The sequence below is a fragment of the Acipenser ruthenus genome, chromosome 7 (assembly GCF_902713425.1).
Source record: "Acipenser ruthenus chromosome 7, fAciRut3.2 maternal haplotype, whole genome shotgun sequence".
NCBI lineage: Eukaryota > Metazoa > Chordata > Actinopteri > Acipenseriformes > Acipenseridae > Acipenser > Acipenser ruthenus.
In genome coordinates, this window is record NC_081195.1 from 25,908,240 (window position 1) to 25,928,926 (window position 20,687).

General features: G+C 44.5%; 1 protein-coding gene across 1 annotated transcript; it reads left to right on the top strand.

Annotated features, from left to right (window-relative positions):
- Positions 1-939: 939 nt before the first annotated feature.
- LOC117415081 (dapper homolog 3-like) lies at positions 940-20,110 on the top strand. The gene is made up of 4 exons (XM_034025020.3): positions 940-1,460; positions 14,163-14,271; positions 15,009-15,152; positions 15,817-20,110. The coding sequence occupies exons 1-4, from the start codon at positions 1,227-1,229 to the stop codon at positions 17,439-17,441; spliced, it is 2,112 nt and encodes a 703-aa protein (XP_033880911.3). The 5' UTR covers positions 940-1,226; the 3' UTR covers positions 17,442-20,110.
- Positions 20,111-20,687: the final 577 nt, after the last annotated feature.

Consider the following 20,687-nt stretch of genomic DNA (forward strand, 5'->3'; position numbering starts at 1 on the left):
GGTGGAACGATCGGCTCATGGATACAAATATATTTAGTGAGTAAGGGGTTTGAACGGGGTACATTAGGCCCATCCCCAATTGTTCTGCCTTTGTGGTAAATGGATATCATTTTGGGGGTACCACTGCATTGGCTGCATTTTAAAATTTTTCTTACCCAGTCCTTAATACACATTTATGAACCCCCAATTATATAAATTTACTAAACTAGATGTCTTTGCCCTGGTATTTTAGATCGTGTTTTTATTCTAGCAGCTCATTTCGCAGACCCAGATTAGCGGATAACTGGAAGCTGCGTTTAGAACAGACGCTTTTTCACACAGAGAGGTCCTGTTGCAAGTGACTCTGTAGCAAAGGTTGTGATGCATAGTTCACCCCTCTAGTCTCTGCAAGTCGATCTGGATAAAAGCGTCTGCTAAATGACGCTGCACTGTAAGTGGTCCCATTCTACCAAGAACAGAATGCAATTCTCATCGTCTGCATTCTCATTGAAGAGCATATGGTAAAATGAGTTAGCATACTGTAGTCCAATCCTTTCAAAAATAGCTTCCTCCCATTGTAGCCGCCCTTAGCTGCCACTGCCCCTCAGTACATAGACTTTGCATTGACATGCAGATGGGGGTTTACTGTGTGATCCCTTTAATTTTATGTTGGACGATCCTTTCTCAGGTAAGCTTCTGTTGAGGAGGTCTCATTCATTATTTGGACATCTTTCATTGAAAAAATCACAATCAATGACGTAATGTCAAAAGCATGTTGACCAATCCAGCTCCAGGAATGTGTCGCTGTGGCCAATCAGAAATGCACATTAACCCGACACGGTGGCAGAACCAGAAGAAGGTGTGAGGGCGGGGTCTTAGGGGACTACGATAAAAATAAAATCCATCATTGAGAGTCAGACAGCCAATGAGTGCGAGGGGGTGGGGATATAGAAATAAGAGTCTGACAGCTGCAGCGTGTAAAGCGGCTTAGATTTGACAGACCACAGAGGGGCTTGTTTAGAAAGTGCAGTGTGTGCGATATGCGAATGCAACAGGAATGCGAAACAGCCTGGCTTATACGGATGCTCTGAAAAGGAGACACATGGAACTCATCGAGCGTTGATTTAAAAGAAAAAAAACACACAGGACAGGAGGATATAAAACAAGAGAGAAAAGAAAACACAAAAGTGGAGAATCGTTCTGGAAGGACACTTATAAACAGGGCTGCTGAAAATTAAGAAAACAAAATGCTGCGGGCGTTCTCCTTTCCTATGAGCCTGGAACGCATCAGGAATAAGGAGAGGTTGGAAGCGAGTCTGGCCGGGCTGTGTGAGCTGGACTTTCTGAAGCAGAGGCAGGAATACCTGGTTCACAGCGCGCTCCGAATCGGGCTCCAGGGCAATAAGGCAGCCGCCCCCCGAGCTCTGCAAGCCGAACCCGCCAGGAGGAGCCAGGACGATTTCACTTCCAGACAGCAACTGGTAAGAAAGGGTGCGCTTTTAATGGGATCAATCGCTTTAAAATCCCTTAACATCTCCCTTAACATCTGGTCTTGAATGACTAGAATTGCAGCCCCCCAGACAGAGTTAAACAGAGCACGCATGCAGATATGCATAGGGTTCAGTCTGGCTCTAAGGGTATGATTTTTTAGTATGGGGTATTTATTTATTTTGTTCAAGTGTATTGCATTCAATGTATTTGTTTATTTATTTATTTGAATATGGCGTTTGTATAGAATACGTTGTATAGAATATTTAAAAAACGGTTACGTACTAATTGAGAGATTTATTGGACGCAACACACATGAAAAGTGCGGCGTAAAAATAATTTAATGTCGGCAGCGGCGCTTTTGTGGCACGCGCCCCTGACCGTTTATGGCAAACTTGATCTGTTTTGTGATGTTCTTTCTTTCTTTCTTTCTTTCTTTCTTTCTTTCTTTCTTTCTATTGTGTTTCGTTTCACAATTGAAAGGGAGCCGAGAGATTTAATAGCTTGCGGAAATTGTGATTTATGACGAAGTCGTTTCGCGAGGATCAAGTCGGAGATTTCCTAAGGATGCGCTCGGGTGGGCGCAAGTGATTTGTTTATTGCGGGCAAACATTGAAGAAAAATAAAGGGAAAAAAAAAAAAAACAATGTTCACGGTACTTGAAATGGAAATTGTTCGGGTTTTTAATAGTTTTACCACAATCAATACAGTTTGGTGGCCGTTATTAAAAGAGAGATTGTCATCGTTGTAATTTGTTTTGAAAAGAAAGCGGTAGTGCTCCAAGAGACACGTTAGTAAATCGCGCTTACTGGCTACTGTATACTAGTATTTACTGGAATGTGTATCGACGAGGAGCGAATGGATTTGAACACAGGCTACACAGATTACAATTATTATTATTATTGTTCTCGTTGTTATTGTTATTATTATTAAGGAAGCCGCACTGCTAAGGTAGAAGGAATGTGACAGCTCGTCTTTTCGATGGTTTCTATTTGCAAACTGCCTTTGATAAAAAAAAGAGATATTTAGTCTCATCGCAATATAATGATGTCTACATTTAAAATAAATGGGATATAACTTATTTTTCGTTTTATTATTATAATGAAAATTATATGTGCTAAAACGAAAAATGATAAATACCAGCGGTTTAATTATTTTCCATCATATTATATGACTTTATGCACGAAAAATAAAACCAATTAATCAGTCTATAGCGTACCCCCCCCTTCCCCCCCGTTCCCTTTTGAATGGACGGTGTCTGCCTGTCTGTCTGTGTTCCTATTGAAATAGCCTTGCCGCGAGTCTGTGAGAGACGCCAGGTTCACAGACTGTCAAGCGCAGGGATGGGGCGCTCATTTTAATGGGTTCTTATCACAAACACAGAAAAATGAATGCGGGGTTTGCCTTGTCCCAGAGTAAACAATGGACGCTACTGGCCTCGAATACTAATGTCTGGAACAATGACTGAGCTGGGACGAGAACTCCTTTACAGATCCAGTGTTATATCGAATACTATCTCTTCAATCAGCTCGGTTTAGCCGAGATTATTATTATTATTATTATTATTATTATTATTATTATTATTATTATTATTATTATTATTATTATTATTATTACTGTAATGCATTCCCAGATGGTTATTCATAAAACAACTCCAGAATAAAAGACAAAAGTTTGACAAGTTTGCTGGCCTCTTACAATAATTCTGATTTGCACTACTCCCCACATAACTCAGGTTCTTATGTGGGCACCGTTTTGTAAGGTTTAGCTTTTGGTTTACACTGCAAGGCAATTAATGCCTTTGGACCTGTGCTGCGTCGCTGTACCCTGCTCCCCTGTGCTGTACCCTGCTCCCCTGTGCTGTACCCTGCTCCCCTGTGCTGCACCCTGCTCCCCTGTGCTGCATCTTGATCCCTGTGCTGCACCCTGCTCCCCTGTGCTGCACCCTGCTCCCCTGTGCTGCACCCTGCTCCCCTGTGCTGTACTCTGCTCCCCTGTGCTGTACCCTGATCCCCTGTGCTGCACCTTGCTCCCCTGTGCTGCACCCTTCTCCCCTGTGCTGTACCCTGCTCCCCTGTGCTGCAGCCTGCTCCCCTGTGCTGCGTCGCTGTACCCTTCTCCCCTGTGCTGTACCCTGCTCCCCTGTGCTGTGCCTTGCTCCCCTGTGCTGTATCCTGCTCCCCTGTGCTGTATGCTGCTCCTCTGTGCTGTGCCTTGCTCCCCTGCGCTCTGCCCTGCTCCCCTGTGCTGTGCCCTGCTCCCCTGTGCTCTGCCCTGCTCCCCTGTGCTGTACCCTGCTCCCCTGTGCTGTACCCTGCTCCCCTGTGCTGTACCCTGCTCCCCTGTGCTCTGCCCTGCTCCCCTGTGCTGTACCCTGCTCCCCTGTGCTCTGCCCTGCTCCACTGTGCTGTACCCTGCTCCCCTGCGCTCTGCCCTGCTCCCCTGTGCGTCAGTATTACAGTTCTGGAATAGGATTATATGGTCTGTGGTTTGCATGGATTAGATGGTCTGCTCTACGAAGAGAACAAGTGAGGATTACAAGCCTCTCTGTCAGAGTGAAAGAGACGAGGTAAGTGGAAATGGATTAGACACTGAGAAAGAGCTTGATTGAGATTATTATTATTATTATTATTATTATTATTATTATTATTATTATTATTATTATTATTATTATTTCCGTTTATGCCACTTTGGGATATTTTGTTTTTCAAAACTGAAGACCTAGGACAAGGCTCTATAAGATTTAAGATGGAAATTGAACTGTTTAGTATGGAAGTTGTTTTTGTACCATCGAAGTACTGCAGGGTATGTTGACAGGATTGAAGCTGTCTGTTTGCCACATTTTGGTTTTTTTTTTCCATGTGATTCCCATGTAGGCCTTCTTGTTTGTTTCAATTTATTCAATTCAATTTAATTTACATCCATTCTTCATGTATGCTGTTGAGCATTATGAGAGGTATTAAATATTAAATATTATATTAGACTTGCACAGGGCTCAATACACATAGAATAAATAATAATGTGGCAATAGACACAAAGTTCATTCCTGTCAATATATGGTTGTTCCATTTAAAAGTGAAGCAACTTCCACAGTAAATATTTCATTTTTCTGTTTCTTTTCCTAGTTTTAACTTTAGGATTAAATGTTTAAACTTGCGACAAAAACAATTCAGAGCTGAAAGGGTTCACCTCTAAACTGTAAACGCAAATTACAACGTCTATACACAGAAAGAGCAGCTCATAAGACTGCAGGGACAGACACTGTTCAAAGCAGCTCTGAGAGAGAGAGAAAGATGAGGAGCCTCTGCTATTTATATTGCACTCCCCACCTCCCAGTAAAGCCCCTGGGACAGCTGGAAGCACGCACTGTGGACACAACACTCCAGCCACACACAGCCTGGTTTGTTTAGGGGCTGTAAACACCCCCCCACTTATACCAACTGTGTGTGATAGAAGCACATGTGTCTGACACCATGGGACACACTCAGACACAGATACAGCACACACAGACCCCCCAGTGCACACAGACAGGGCCTCTGTAGTGGACAAGGCTGTCATTGCTTGAATGGAACCACAGTATTCTAAATATAGCCTTCCTAAGTGTTCTTCAATGGATACTAGTTGAGGTGCCTCTTGTTCATGTTTTGCATACGTTTTGAAGATGATCTATTCAGAGATAGCAAGATATTCCGCGTGCAAGGGGTCTGAGTGGGGTAAGAGTTTATCTGTACGAATGTAGCGGGTTTTTTCTCTCTTGATTGCTTGAGTTGACGTATAGAAATCCAGGCACATTGTCTGCAGCACATACACATGTTCAAAAGAGGGGAAGGGCAAGCAGCAACAAACCAAGCTATCTACCTCCCCAATAACTACACTATGTAACACAATTTTTGTTCCTGGGTAGTAAGTGTTATTTCCTAATTGCTTATGCCTCAAAAGTATAGAAAATGGCTATTATTCCCCACAAACTTTACTTTTGTGACCAGGACAGTGATATTTTGAAATTTACCTATTTCCAATGAGAAAACAGGCGAATTTGTTCACATAAAGTCAGAAAAAACAACATATGAATCCAAATTAACATGTATTTATACTAAAGTAATACAAAAATGACTACAAAAGATTTAGAAGTGAGTAGTTTTTCGAGATTTACGATTATACTGTAAATCACTTTCACGAATCAGCCCCCAAATGTAGTCTCCCATCATGTTCTCGTTATACTGTCCTTGGTAGCGGCGTTCAAAGTCCAGTATATCCTGGTGGAAGCACTCGCCTTGCTCCTCCGAGTACGCTCCCATGTTCTCCTTGAATTTATCAAGATGAGCATTAAGGATATGGACTTTGAGGGACATCCTACAGCCCATTGTGCCGTAGTTCTTCACCAGAGTCTCAACCAGCTCCACATAGTTTTCAGCCTTGTAATTGCCCAGGAAGCCCCGAACCACTGCGACAAAGCTGTTCCAAGCCGCTTTCTCCTTACTAGTGAGCTTCTTGGGGAATTCATTGCACTCCAGGATCTTCTTTATCTGTGGTCCGACGAAGACACCTTAGACCTTTGCCTCAGACAGCTTAGGGAAGAAGTCTTGAAGGTACTTGAAGGCTGCCGACTCCTTATCTAGAGCTCTGACAAATTGTTTCATAAGGCCCAATTTGATGTGCAGTGGTGGCATCAGCACTTTCCGGGGGTCCACCAGTGGCTCCCACTTGACGTTGTTCCTCCCCACAGAGAACTCGGTCCGCTGTGGCCAGTCCCGCCTGTGGTAGTGTGCCTTGGTGTCCCTGCTGTCCCAAAGGCAAAGATAGCAGGGAAACTTGGTAAAACCGCCTTGGAGACCCATCAGGAATGCCACCATTTTGAAGTCTCCTATGACCTCCCAGCCGTACTCATCATACTTCAAGGTGTCCAGCAAGGTCTTGATGCTGTTGTAATCCTCTTTGAGGTGCACCGAGTGAGCCAGGGGAAGAGACGGGTACTTGTTACCATTATGGAGCAGCACGGCTTTGAGGCTCCTGGATGAGCTGTCAATGAAGAGGCGCCACTCATTCTGGTTACAGGCGATTCCGATTGCCTCGAACAGACTGGTCATATTGTGGCAGAAGCAGAGCCCATCTTGACGGGTGAAGAAGCTAGAAAAAGGTTGGTGACACTTCCTCTGATCTCAGTACAATCAGTACAGCAGCAGCAAGTACTGTCTGTGAAAACGGCTTTCCTCTAACTTCACACTAACACTGAAACACTTGCGTGTGTGGGGAGAGGGTACTGTGTAGGGAGCTGCTGAGGGCTCTGTTTATAGCTTGTTTTTTTGTTAAAGAGGGGGGTCACTTAATAACCCAGGTGGGGGGGGGGATGTTTATACATCAGGTTTTATGTTCACACTCACTGACACACACACACACTCACTGACACACACACACACACACACACACACACACACACACACACACACACACACACACAGACATACTGACACACTGGCCCACAGAGAATATAAGGAGGCTGTGTGGTCCAGTGGTTAAAGAAAGGGGCTTTTAACCAGGAGGTCCCCGGTTCAAATCCCACCTCAGCCACTGTCATTGTGTGACCCTGAGCAAGTCACTTAACCTCCTTGTGCTCTGTCTTTTGGGTGAGATGTAATTGTAAGTGACTCTGCAGCTGATGCATAGTTCACACACCCTAGTCTCTGTAAGTCGCCTTGGATTAAGGCGTCTGCTAAATAAACAAATAATAATAATACTGCACCTTAGACCCCTATCACACTGCTGTGCTGGCACAGGACCGCCTCATATTAAGGTCTGCAACCCCGTTCACATTTGAGGTTTGAGGCAGCTTTGCGCGTTCACATGTGCGACTGAAAAGCAGGCCTAAAATGTGGTGAATGTTTTTTTTTGTTTTTTTTTTTTTTTAACGGAACGATAGCCTGCACTCAGAATGGAAGAGCTACCGAGATATACAGTAATCATTGATTTGTAGCAGATTATGTTTCTTATTAACATATATATATTTTTCAATGGTATATATTGAAATAAAATAATATGGTGTGTAAAGGGGTGACGGCCCGAGCTTACCCCCACCCACAAGCACATTATTCTCTCAAGAACACAGAGGAATTTAGAACACAGGAAACAGCAACCTGCTAATGTTTACAGGTATGAATATTTATTTTTGGAACGGGTACTTCAGTCAGATTGCAAATGACTGACAGGTTGTACATACAAGGACTAACGTTCACAAGACAAGCTCACGAATGACCACCTAATACGACTGGAAACATAATAATGAATTCATTATTCAATAACCGGTTACACCTGGAATCATTTTATACAAAAATAAACTCTCCTTAGACCTCACAGTATAATGTTGTAACACCCGCCCCGATCCCACGGGATGTGGTTAGATGTGACTCCACAAAAACATGACCTTTTCATATAATGTTTTCTCTTTTATTTATACATTTTACTTGTCTTTTCATTTCTTTAAAAATAACGGCCACAGTGAGCAGGGTTAGCTGTATAGTGAGCAGGCTTAGCTGTATAGTGAGCAGGCTTAGCTGTATAGTGAGCAGGGTTTGCTGTATAGTGAGCAGGGTTAGCTGTATAGCCCAACAGTCACAGTGAGCAGGGTTAGCTGTATAGCCCAGCAGTCACAGTGAGCAGGGTTAGCTGTATAGTGAGCAGGGTTAGCTGTATAGTGAGCAGGGTTAGCTGTATAGCCCAACAGTCACAGTGAGTAGGGTTAGCTGTATAGCCCAACAGTCACAGTGAGCAGGGAGCAGTGAGCATAGTCCAGCAGTTCTTCACAGTGCTATTTAGGTAGTTTAATTGGGACGTCACTTTGTTTAATTGGGATACAGTATTTTCAAATGATGAAGGGAGATTGCTTTTCAGAGCAACACAGGTTCGTGTAGCACAGTGCAGTGAGTACGTGATTACGCTGTGACTTGTGTAAATTGTGTAAACCACGTTGAACTCTTGAAAAAGCTGCTGGAGTCTCTGTGGTTTCTCAGGCTGCTGTTGCAAAGAAAGTTGACGTGTCAACATCGCAGGCGCGATTCATTTTGTTTAGGAATAAACATTGACTCATATTTGAAATGATTGTATTTAACATTTAATCATAATGTGATTTGATTTCATTCTTTTTCTTTTCATTAAGAATCAAAACAGTGTCACTCAGGTCGTCTCAACTGCCTCTCGTTTAATTGGGACAGCCGTTTATTCAGGAGATCCCGATAATGCGGCACCAACTGTATAACTCTCTGCCAGCCTGCCGGGGGCCTAGTGATGGGAACTAGCCACTGGCTAAATCAAGTCCATGAAGCCCCTCTCATCCAATCAAAACAGATTTGAGAATGTTCATTTGATTATATTTCACTCAAGTGTTGTGCAGGGTAGACTACCCACTGACACCAATTCTAAAGGCAGGAATAAAGGCATTGATTATGCATTAAGCTCTTTTGTTTTAATTAACACGTGATGTATAATAAGTTCATATTTTGGTCCTGTCTCTTATGCTGTAAGAGTGTCTCAGTGTGTGCACTTGGATCATGATGAATGATCGATTATCGGCTCAAAACGATCACAATAATCACGGTTATATATTGATTGTCACTCCCCTACTGTTAGTAGCTCTCACACTGTTGGGTCTTTTTGTCACAGTTTGCTTTCACGTGTTGGTTCGAATTTTTGAGCCCAATAAGTATGAATTATCAATAATATCACAATCAAATGCTGATCCAACCCTCGTCCCTACAGCTCACACTGCCACTAGGGAACAAACTGGACACAAACTGGACAAGCACGAACTGGACTGCAGGACGAGGCACTAGGTTTTGGACAGAGCTCTGGCATACTGTCATAATGAATCTCTCTATTGGGATTCCAAATCCTGCTGTGATAACACAGCACAAACTGTCCAGATACTTTAGATCACAAAGGCTCCCATTCACAGCACAGCACAGCCTGCTTCTACAGTATAAGGGCATCTGCAGCTGGATGAAGCTGCCATTGGTAGAATGGTACCATGCACTTTACAACCTTCTCTGTTCTGCAGAATCGAGCTGTGCTCATTTCAATCAAGGTTGTGAAACTGGCATCATTGTGGCACCAAGTTTTAATCATGTAGATTGTAGAGCAGCAGAAGCCAAGATGGCACAGTCAGGGGCCCAGTTTCACAGCGTGAACCCAGATCAATTGTCAGTAATGGGATTCTGGGGGTCAGACAGGTTCACTGATGAATTCACAGATTCAGACACACCCTCCTTTGGGTTTGTCTGTACATTCGTTTACCAGTTTGTCATGTTTTTTTTTTTTTTTTTAATATGCTTTACCATACCAGAACAAACAATTCAGGGGGCTACACCCCACTTTGTGTGGGATCACATTAATACATTTGAATAATTTTCCGTGTCACATAAGTGGACCTGTGTAAACAACAGGCATTTAAACCTGTGCTGTATGTAATTTACCCTTGAAAAAGATAACAAGAAAGTGATGATATATTTTCTGAAGCGCAGAATACACAGGAACCTCTTGTATGTAAAGTGACTGGGATTGTTCAAGACAGGAATGCTGTCACTGCGTCTGTTAGGGTTGTATTTATATCTGTGTGTGAGTGTTTCTCTAGCCCCCCCAAGCCCTCCTTTTATTATTATTATTTATTTATTAGCAGATGCCCTTATCCAGGGCGACTTACAATTGTTACAAGATATCACATTATTTTTACATACAATTACCCATTTATACAGTTGGGTTTTTACTGGAGCAATCTAGGTAAAGTACCTTGCTCAAGGGTACAGCAGCAGTGTCCCCCACCTGGGATTGAACCCTCGACCCTCCGGTCAAGAGTCCAGACCCCTAACCACTACTCCACACTGCTGCCCTGGACCTCTGGCATGTGTCATTTACACTTGCTGCTACCAGCGGAACGCTACAGAGAGAAACTGATCAATGCACATTGTATTAGGTGTCTAAAACATTTCAATCTGCTTTTAGCAGGACAGAATGGATTCAGTGCCCTGGAAATTTAGTTTCACTTTTTCAGTGCTGTCACTTCACGTAACTGCCCAGTTTAACCGCGTTCAATAACAACAAAAAACAAAACAGGGATGACTATAATTACTGTACCATTAAAAAGCTGAAACAAGATTTTATTTTCGCCAACCTCCAAATCCAGTTTGTCTTTGTACTTTGGCATAGACTGAGAAAGCCTGGTATGAACTGCTTTAGGAATGCTGCTTTTTCAGTGGCCAAATATGGTATTCCAGTGCTTTGATTTGCAATCACTTGCAGTGGTTTCCTCAGTGTGCTATACGTTCAGTTCTCTACTATGGTGTTTTAGACACACTGATGTACCTGACATTGTTAATTTGTAACGACTCCCTCTGAGATATTTCTACATATCCCCTGGATATGACAGGTCCTGCTGGACCTAAATATTGTGAGAGGCGTCTGGACTAGCAGTACCGCTCACTGCAGCGTGGGGAATAAAACAAACCGAGAGTGTGGGATCAGGAATAGACCACAGAGCAGTGTGATCCGCACAGCTCAGGGAGAGATCAGGAATAGACCACAGGGCAGTGTGATCCGCACAGCTCAGGAAGAGATCAGGAATAGACCACAGGGCAGTGTGATCCGCACAGCTCAGGAAGAGATCAGGAATAGACCACAGGGCAGTGTGATCCACGCAGCTCAGGAAGAGATCAGCCGATAAGCAGCATGGCCAGGACTTCCACTGAGACTGGGATGAGATCTCACAGAGAGGATGGTGCTTTACCATGCTTTGGTGTGCTTTTACACCATGGGATACTGCAGCAGTAAACTTTAAGAAGGGGGCTGGTTCATTAATTTCTATGGTCTGCGGTGGGAGGGGTAGAGGTTAGGTTGGGAGGTTAAGCTGTAAAATGCCTCATCCCAGCTCATTGCAGACTGACTATATCTTTGGAGGTGTACCCTGAATACAATAGCATCTAGGAGAGAAAGATGGAGGGAGGGAGAGAGAGGGGGGTGAGGGACCGATATCCCTTCCGCTCTCTAACCCCCACTCCCCTTCTCTTCTTCTCTCTCCCTCCCTCTCTCAGCCAGCTGCAGCTCCGAGTTGCCATGGTGATAACCTGTTGTCTCCGTGTCGTTTTGTCGAGATAATGAACATTCTGGTCCTCCACTTATTTTGTATTTTTAGAACTCTGAAATCTTGAGATTTGTTTTATTTTTTTTGTCACGGCCTGAGCAATCTGCATGAAACTGGATCTCAGGCAGCACAGGTCTTTATTATTATTCGCTGAATAAAACAAAGACAAGAGGAAGCTCAGTATTGCATGTTAATGGAAATGAGACACAGCAGTTTATAATCAGAAATCTTTTTTATGAGACGCGGTTACATTTCCCAGTTCAACTGTGAAAGCTGTGGATCCATGAAAGAACTCACCATATCCACTGCAGTGAACTGCTCCTTTACCATATCAAAGCCAATATTAAACTTGTAATGACTAGCATGGTTTAATTGCTATTAGAGGCTGTGTAGTCCAGTGGTTAAAGCAAAGGGCTTGTAATTAGGAGGTCCCCGGTTCAAATCCCAGCTCACTCACTGATGCTGTGTGACCCTCGGCAAGTCACTTAACCTCCTTGTGCTCCGTCTTTGATGTTGTTGTAAGTGACTCTGCAGCTGATGCATAGTTCACACACCCTAGTCTCTGTAAGTCACCTTGGATAAAGGTGCCAGCTAAATAAAGAAATAATATTGAGAGGTGGAATATCAGTGGCATTCAGCAAGGACTTATTGAAGCAGTTCATATAATCCACAGTTTTTCTTCCTTGTAGCATGAACTAAACTTTTGTTGGTTCTCTGTCTTTTTATGATCTGTTGGTGCTAGTACCAGTAGCCTCTTGTTAGCGGTTATCAAGCTAAATGAGCAGGAACTGTCCAGAAGAGACGATTACAAAAATATTCTGACCATTAGCTCTGATCTGTCCGGCCTGTCACATCCACAGCCTCAGCTGAGTGTGTTTGTGCATCCCGCTGAGTGACTCTGGCTAACTTGGTTTAATTAATCTTAAATCTTAACTTTAAAAAAACAGTCCTTAACAGAGCCTTCCTTAAAATACAGTCCTTAAAGTTGTGTGACTAGGGCTTGTCATTGCTTACATATAGGATCTTGTCATGCATAATCCTGTGTGCTCCTGTGAACCTCAGTACGCCCCCTGGCCCGTGGTCAGGGTACTGCACTGGCTGCAGGTTATGTGTTTAAACATGGCGCTTGCTGTTCTTTGCTTATTCTTCCTGTTATCAGATACAGAGGTGACTGGGTTAGCCGGCTTTTTTGAGGAGTCTAAGCCCCTCTTGTCAGTTTGAGTTGGAAAGGCTGCTGTCTAAGTTACCCAGACCCTGAGAGGGGGTCCCAAGGGGCTGACCTCTGACCTGTGACCTTCACACAGATGGGTAAAGCGTTTAAACCAACGCCCACCTTTCAAAACCCGGTGTGGCTCTGTCAGTCACACTGTGTGTGTGTGTGACACTGTGTGTGTGTGTGTGTGGCACTGTGTGTGTGTGTGTGTGAGACACTGTATGTGTGTTTCATAGTGTCTGGGTGATACTGTGTGTGTGTGTGTGTGTCTGTGTGTGTATGTCTGGAAATTGTTTGTTTTTTAGAAAGATTATTGATTGAAAAAAGTGGTGTGTTTTCAATACAATGCAGAAAGACTGAGCTCTGGGTTCCAATGCGAGGGTCTAAGGAGCACACCAGTGAAATGATCTTGGTCAGCGGTCTCAGTGCAGCCCCCAGACAGACCGTGCGCATTAAAACAAACCACATCTCAACACAAACACCAGCACACGATTCAGAGATTGAGAAAGGCCCAGGGCTGAATGGCAGGCAGGCTGGGGGTGTTCTGGAATAGAGTGAGGTGCGCTCTCCCTCCCACTTCCTCTCTCCCTCCCTCCCCCTCTCTCTGGTGTCTGCATACCTGCATTCATTGCTGCTGTCCCTCACCTCTCATGAGCACTCAATTAAAAGAAAGAAAATAATGATTAAACACAAGATGTGTGATGGCTTCCAAAAGCTCTAAAATCAATTTTGTTGTCGACAGTGTGGTGATTGATTGTGTATTAGAATCAGCCTAACTGATCTGCGTGCTTGCACAGATGGGGCACTGGTATGAGCTTGTATAATTACAGAGTGGCACTCCAGCAATAACTCTAACCCAGGGCTCAGATAAATATAAGGACTGCCTACAGCTGGGGATCTGAGAGCCAGCCAATTCAATACAGTGTAGTATAGAGAACTCAGTGCTGTACTGGGGATCTGAGAGCCAGCTAATTCAATACAGTCTAGTGTAGAGAACTCAGTGCTGTACTGGGGATCTGTGAGAAAGCCAATTCAATACAGTCTAGTGTAGAGAACTCAGTAGTGTACTGTTTAGGCCTGAAGAGTGTGCAGTGGGTTAACTGGAAACGGCACAGCCAGTCGGAGTCTCAAGGGAGCTGGGAAGTAAATTATAAACGATTGCTGTGTGTGCATGCGACAGGGTGTTCTCATATCCAGTATTGCAGTGGGGGTCGTGACCTCCACTCGATACACGTTTGGCAGGGCATGGTGTGTGATAACACTGTCTGATGTGAATCCAGCACTAACAGGGAGTGACGTGGGTTTTATTCAGAACCATTTTGCATGTGAGATTGATTCTCGGTTTCTTTCTTGTTTCAGAATGGGCTGGTGTCCGCGTTGGAGCAGCAGGTGGGGGAGCTCCATGTGCATGATGGCCCCCTCCTCACGGACCCCTCCTCTGAGCTGGGAGACAGCCGGCCAAGCTCAGGTACTGACCAGCTTGTCTTACGCAACCAAAGCCTTTGTGTTCATTACTTTTATTTTATATATAACTTCCAGGGAATTTATCAGCATTTGTTAAAGAAAATGAAATGAAAATTCAGGAGAGCGCAGGGGTCCCCGAGGGTCTCCCCTGATAAAGACAAAGCCGTTTCCTATAGCCTGATGAAATGGTTGCCATGCTTATCTCTCTGTAACATCAAAGCACAGCAGAGAAATGCATTGAGAATAAAGAGAGGTTGGATTGACAGCTTTGTGTGCATGCGTCTTGTTTTTCAGAATGATCTGAATTTGGTTTAAGTTTGTTAATGAGGATGACAGGTTAGCGCTTTGTGATGGTGGTCCACTATGAAAGGCGCTATATAAAATAAAGATGGATTGATTAGGAACCACCCCTTAAGCTAAATAAAAAGCCTTTTGTAAGAGACAAAGATTAGACAGACCCTATTACCTCTCAATAAAATGGCTCATATTGGTTTGGGGCAGAAACCACAGGTTGTGCATCAGATTCTGACTCCTGCCTTATTTGGTTACACTTTAAAATAGTGGCCACGCATTCTCCTGAATTCATTTGCATTAGCTGCAATTCCTACTTGAATTCATTATGAATTTGTGGCCATTTATTCATCATTTTTTAAAATCATTGCAAAATAACAAATCATTTGTTAGTCAGATGTTGCTTCTATACAGTCTGATGAAACGTTTTTGTGTTGTTACTGTTTTCAGGTTTTTACGAGTTGAGTGAGAGTCTGTCCCCCATTGGCCAATCAGATTCTTCCGTTTTCGGGGACTTCCTGCCTGGCTACGCGAGGATGGGGGGGCTGGCCGAAGCCCGCATGAATTATGCTAATGAGCGCCCCAAGTCTGTAGGTAAACAAGCATTCTTTATTTATTGTTTGTTTGTGCGTTTGTTTGTGTGTTTGTTTCTTCTTGTGTTAAAACACAGTCATTGCCCTTAAAGTTTCCAGATCCTTTCCCCTGGCCTTTGAGCTTGATCTGCTACTAGGAACCAGACAAGCTTAGATGGGCCGACCGCCCTCCTCTTGTTCCTAAATTCTCTTATGCTCTTGAGCATGTTTCCAGAAAGCATCCATTACGTCCTGGTCTGGCAGTGATTAGGGTTTGTTATGATTCCATCAGCTCACTTCCTCTGCTGTGCTAACTGAAGGACTGAGGCTAGTCACAAGAAACATAAGCTCCATTGAAACACACTGAGGCCCTGTGCACAGGGAGGGGGGAGAGGGGGGAGGGGAGAGGAGGAGGGAGAGGGAGAGAGAAGATAGAGTGAGCGAGGAGAAGAGGGGGAGAGGGGGATGGGGAGAGGGAGGGTAAGGTGAAGAGAGTGGGGAGAGGGATGGTAGGGGGAAGAGAGAGGGGAGAGGGGAGGGCCAGAATTGTGAATCTCTAGTTTACAACAGCAGCTGCAGCCACAATAATAATAATAATAATAATAATAATAATAATAATAATAATAATAATAATAATAATAATAATAATAATAATAACAGTGGGGTGTGGTTTGTTTGTTTCTCAGGTGACCTCTTCCTGATGGATCAGGAGTCTCTGGGCCTTCTCTCCGACAGCAGCCCCCTCTCCCTGGTCCCTCGCTCCTTCTCCTCCCCCTACCCACACTCCCCCGAAGGCACAGCCGAGGGGCGCTACCCCTGGGACTCTCCCTACTCCTTCCCCGGGCCTAGCCAGATGCGTTCCTGCCACTCTGAGCAGCCCTACCAAGACTCCGGCGAGCAGCCCAGCGCGGGAGACTTCCAGCAAGCACACCGCGTAGAGAGCTACATCCTGGGGCTGCTTCAGAGGAGAGCCCTGCCTCCCAGACCCTCCATACCTCGCACCAGCCTCTCCTCTGAGCCTCCCAAGGGCCTGGCCAGGCAGAGCAGCCTCTGTCGCAGGCAGGCGGAGTCCGGAGAGAGCAGGTACACCCAGGGAGGGAGCGTAAATCCCTCCCAAGGCTTCGAGGGCAAGACCAGGCCACTGTGGGCAGGCCAGGGGATGGAACAGGTGGAGAGCTACCAGGAAGAGGCCCTGTCTCAGCTGTACCAGAGGCAGCCCCTCAGACCAACCTCCCTGGAGTACCGCCACCAGGAGCAGGCATCCCTCGAACCAAACCTGGGAGATGCAGGGAGTGAGCCGGAATACCAGGAGGAGCTGGAAGAGCAGGAGTACCCCCAGTCCCCAGCCTCAGCCTTCCAGTACTGCGAGGCGTACCAGGAATACCGAGGGCAGAGGTCGCCCCTGGCCGACGAGGAGATGGTGAGCGCTCAGTACATCCCAGCCCAGCAGTCCAGCAGGAGTTCGGGGGCACACAGCTACCAGAGACACCTCAGCAAGCAAGCCTCCTTTGGGGGCCGGAGCCGCGGAGAGTCGCCCCGCTCCCCGGAGAGGTTCCCTTTCCAGCACCCCAGCAGGGCTAAAACGACACCCAAGAAGTGTCGCTTCACAGAGGACGGAGGCCCCAGATCCGGGGCCAAGAAATCAGGCAAGAAGGCCTGCAGGTCCCAGTCTGAAAACAGCCTAATGGGGCAGCGAGGTGCCCCGGAGCGGAGGTACAACACAGTGGAGAGGGAAGAGGTGTACGGACGGGGGTCCCAGCAGCAGCACCAGAGGCCCAAGCGAGCGAGCGGGAGTGGAGGCAGCAGTGGCAGCAGCGATGGGGGTTACCGGAAGTGGAGGTCCACTCTAGAGATCAGCCAGGATGAGGATGAATCTCAGTCTCAGAGACGCTCCCGGAAACAACGCCTTCCTCCACTCCCCCTGCCACCTCCCCCTTCCAGACCCCTGTACCAGGCTGATTTCGGGGAGCCCCTCTCCCCACCGCGGGCCCCAGTCTGCCTTCCGGAGGAGGATCTGCAAGGCTATGCTGTGCCCAGCCTGGGAGACAGCGAGACCAGCCTGAGTGAGGAGGTAGACTCCCCGGGGTCCAGCTCACTCTCCAGCGATTCGGATGAGAGCGGGGGGCTGGTGTGGCCCCAGCAGCTGCCTCCCAAGCTGGGGGGGCCCCCCTCGTCCTCCCCCTCCTCCTCCGCCTGCACCCCGGCAGGCGCCCAGCCCAAAGTCTTTGTGAAGATCAAGGCTTCGCACGCTCTGAAGAAGAAGATACTGCGATTCCGGACAGGGTCCCTCAAAGTCATGACCACTGTGTGAGGACTGCTACAGGGGACCACAATCTATCATCTAGAGCCAAATCCATGGACCACTGGCTTTCACAAAGTTCATTATTGCTGTGCTTATTCCTAAAGAAAACTGAACATTTTTAGAATCTCCGGTGCCAATTCCAGTTAAGCTTACCCGATTATGATTGCCATCATTTCATAGGTCTGAGATTTACGTGTATGAAAAACACATTCATTTTGATAAAGGTGAATTCGATGGAGAAGAATATTTATACTGTACTTTAATGATGTGCTTCCGGTCAACTTACATTTGAGAAGTTTTCAGGTTATTTTTTTTCTGATTGAAGCATATATATTTAAAAACATGCGCACAGGAAGATTGATCTTGTGTAAAGGTTCCAAAGAAAAGAGCGCAAGAGACATTTGCCAGCTTTATTGTTTAGAAATGCTATGAAAAAATACCATTGTGTGCATCTTTCATGTAGGAAGACTTGAGATCTATGAAGTGATGGCAATGCATATTAGGCAAACTTTACTTTTTATATGGTTGGCTCACTAAAACCAGAAATTAGATAAAACTGAGATATTGCTTCAGTATTGCTGAAAATTATATCGTGTCTCTATTTTCTAGCAACAATTTGCCTCGTATTCCCCACTGACAGAATTAAATGGGATCAAAACCTAAAGAGCCTTTCTGCGGATCTCAACAAGTCGTATGCGACTCAAGAACCACCCATTGACCAGCCCTGGTTTGTATCCCCTTCAGTCACAACTTTTTCAGGACATTTTTTTTAAACAGTTTATGTGAACTCTATGGGGTTTGACAATGTGCCAGGTCAAAACTTTAAAAACAAACCATATATGTATTATAAAAGAGATGCACAAACAGTCAAACTAAGCGACTGAAGGGGATTTAAATTATACACCGTACAGTATTCTATTCCTAAACCGCTTCTAGGCCATTGCTGAAGAAGCCAGTCTAGAGAAATCTGCGATTCTATTTTTCTTACTCTGTGTTGAAGCTTTGTTAACAAGGGACCTTGCTGTACTGTCACATGGTTTGTTAAAACCCAGTTCTAGTGGTACAGCAATGTGATTCCAATCAGTGTACTGTCTAATGGGAGCAAGGCATGGATCTTCACACAGAGTCTCACTATATATCTGTGCAGGGTCAGTATATTAGTTCTTGGGCTGCAGTGCACTGTAGGTATTGTTTGGAGTGTATTTCTCTCCTCCCTTTTCCTGCAATCCTGTCGGAACTTCGATGAGACTGAGGTCCTATTGTAAGTGACTCTGCAGCAGCAGTTGTGATGCATAGTTCACCCCCTAGTCTCTGTAAGTCGCTTTGGATAAAAGCATCTGCTAAATGACTAATTAATAACAATAACTACACCCAGGTAGGATTCTATTATTAAAACAATGGCTTTTTGAAGACAGCAATATATAATACCACTCCTGCAAAGATTCATTCAAATATTGTGCTGCGTTTTAAAAAGGACGGCACCAAAAATCATTCACATAGTTAGAGGTTAAGTTGTGGGGAAGTTTCCAGTGAAGCTAATTGGATTATTTGGTGACACTTCGTCAGGATAAGCCACAGATGAATTTTTAGAGCATTTTACAGCATCAGAGATTCTTATATTTAGTGGTAATCCTGGGATAACCACATAGTGAAGGATACAGAGGCATTAGGCTAGTTGAACTAATTAGAGACAATCTCTATGTCTGTCTAGCATTTCCGACTCCAGATTCAGAGGTGTATTTGTAGGGTAATATGGAGGATTTTGCAGTGGTCAATCTCTTACACACAGGGCTGTAAATAAACCATCACGATAAGGCTGTGCAAAGACCACAAAGCTCTGATGAAATAAGGAACCAGTCTTGAAAACAGTTCATCGATATCACTGCTCTAAAAAACTTGGGGAGGTTTTCTGGGGTCTGCGTAGAGCGGAATGTGTGATTGTGAAAAGGTTCTGTAAGTCAAGAAGGAGGATCACTTCATGTAGAAGGAAGTGTACAGCTTGAAGGAATTGTGTATAATATATAAAACTATAGACAAGGGAACTTTGGGAAACTGTTTGAATAGCTTTTGGTGTTCTATATTGAAACATCAAAGCTCTATCAAATGTCTACCAGCGACAGTATTATTATATAACTGCTGTATACTTTTCCGAAATATCACACAATATGGTTGAATATTTATACTACAGTTTATTGTATATTCAGTGTTATTCTCGACAGTATTTTGATCAAGGTAGCTTCTAATGTATTTATTATCTTTGAACAATGACGTAATTTCCTTGTATTTGTATGGTGATGCTGCAGCTTTGTATATACATGTAAATAACTTGTATTTATGAGTGCATCCTGTAAAGAAACAAGTCAACTTTTCCACTGTCTCTGCTTTTTAATTTGGTGGGGTATGACGGTGAATGGGGTGCATTTGAAAATGCTGGACAGTGGCAGATCTTAATAGCACCATCCATGATTTTCTGTGAGTCTCATTTAACTGTTGAAAGTGAACGATACCAGGCATCCCCCTTCACAGCTGCAAATTCAAATCGGAGTGATCTGTACGATGGAAACCTTTACCATGACAGAATAGTATAGAATAAGAATTAGCAATGAAATGTTTAATCACAATGTGGTCATCACTTCTCTATATGTATGCAAGAACCATCAAAAACCTTGTGCTGTACTTGACATATCTCTAAAGAATCACAAATCCAATTGTGATGAAACTTTTATGTCACACTTTCATTTATATCTTGAAAACCGCTTATCCAGCTGTGATGAAACTTGGTAAGGACATTCTGTAGCTCAGTTCATAGAGAGTGTCATACATATCAATCTTACATTTTTACATACGGATGGATGGTATATGGAGGCTGTGTGTCTTCAACATTATTACACGTGTATACAGATGTTCTTCTCTGAATTCCTCTGATTTTGTAATTACAGCTGTTAGTGTTTTTGGGACCTCAGTTCCACACAGGTGGTTTGTCAAGGCCTGGCTGCTCAGGGTTCTTCTCTTTTAAGGAATTAATGCAAGCAGCCTCCTCTCACGGGCCTAACGAGGTAATTATTTCCAGCTGCATCCTAACGAAGCAACAAGGAACGCTCCAGAGATCCACGAGACAGGCTGACACATCAACAAAGAACAAGGGCTCTCCTCAGAGACTTCACACAACCCCCCTGAGACTGCCTACAATACAACTCCTGTCAATGTTTTCTAAAAGTATGCACTTAATAAGAAAATGGATCTAATTATTGTGTA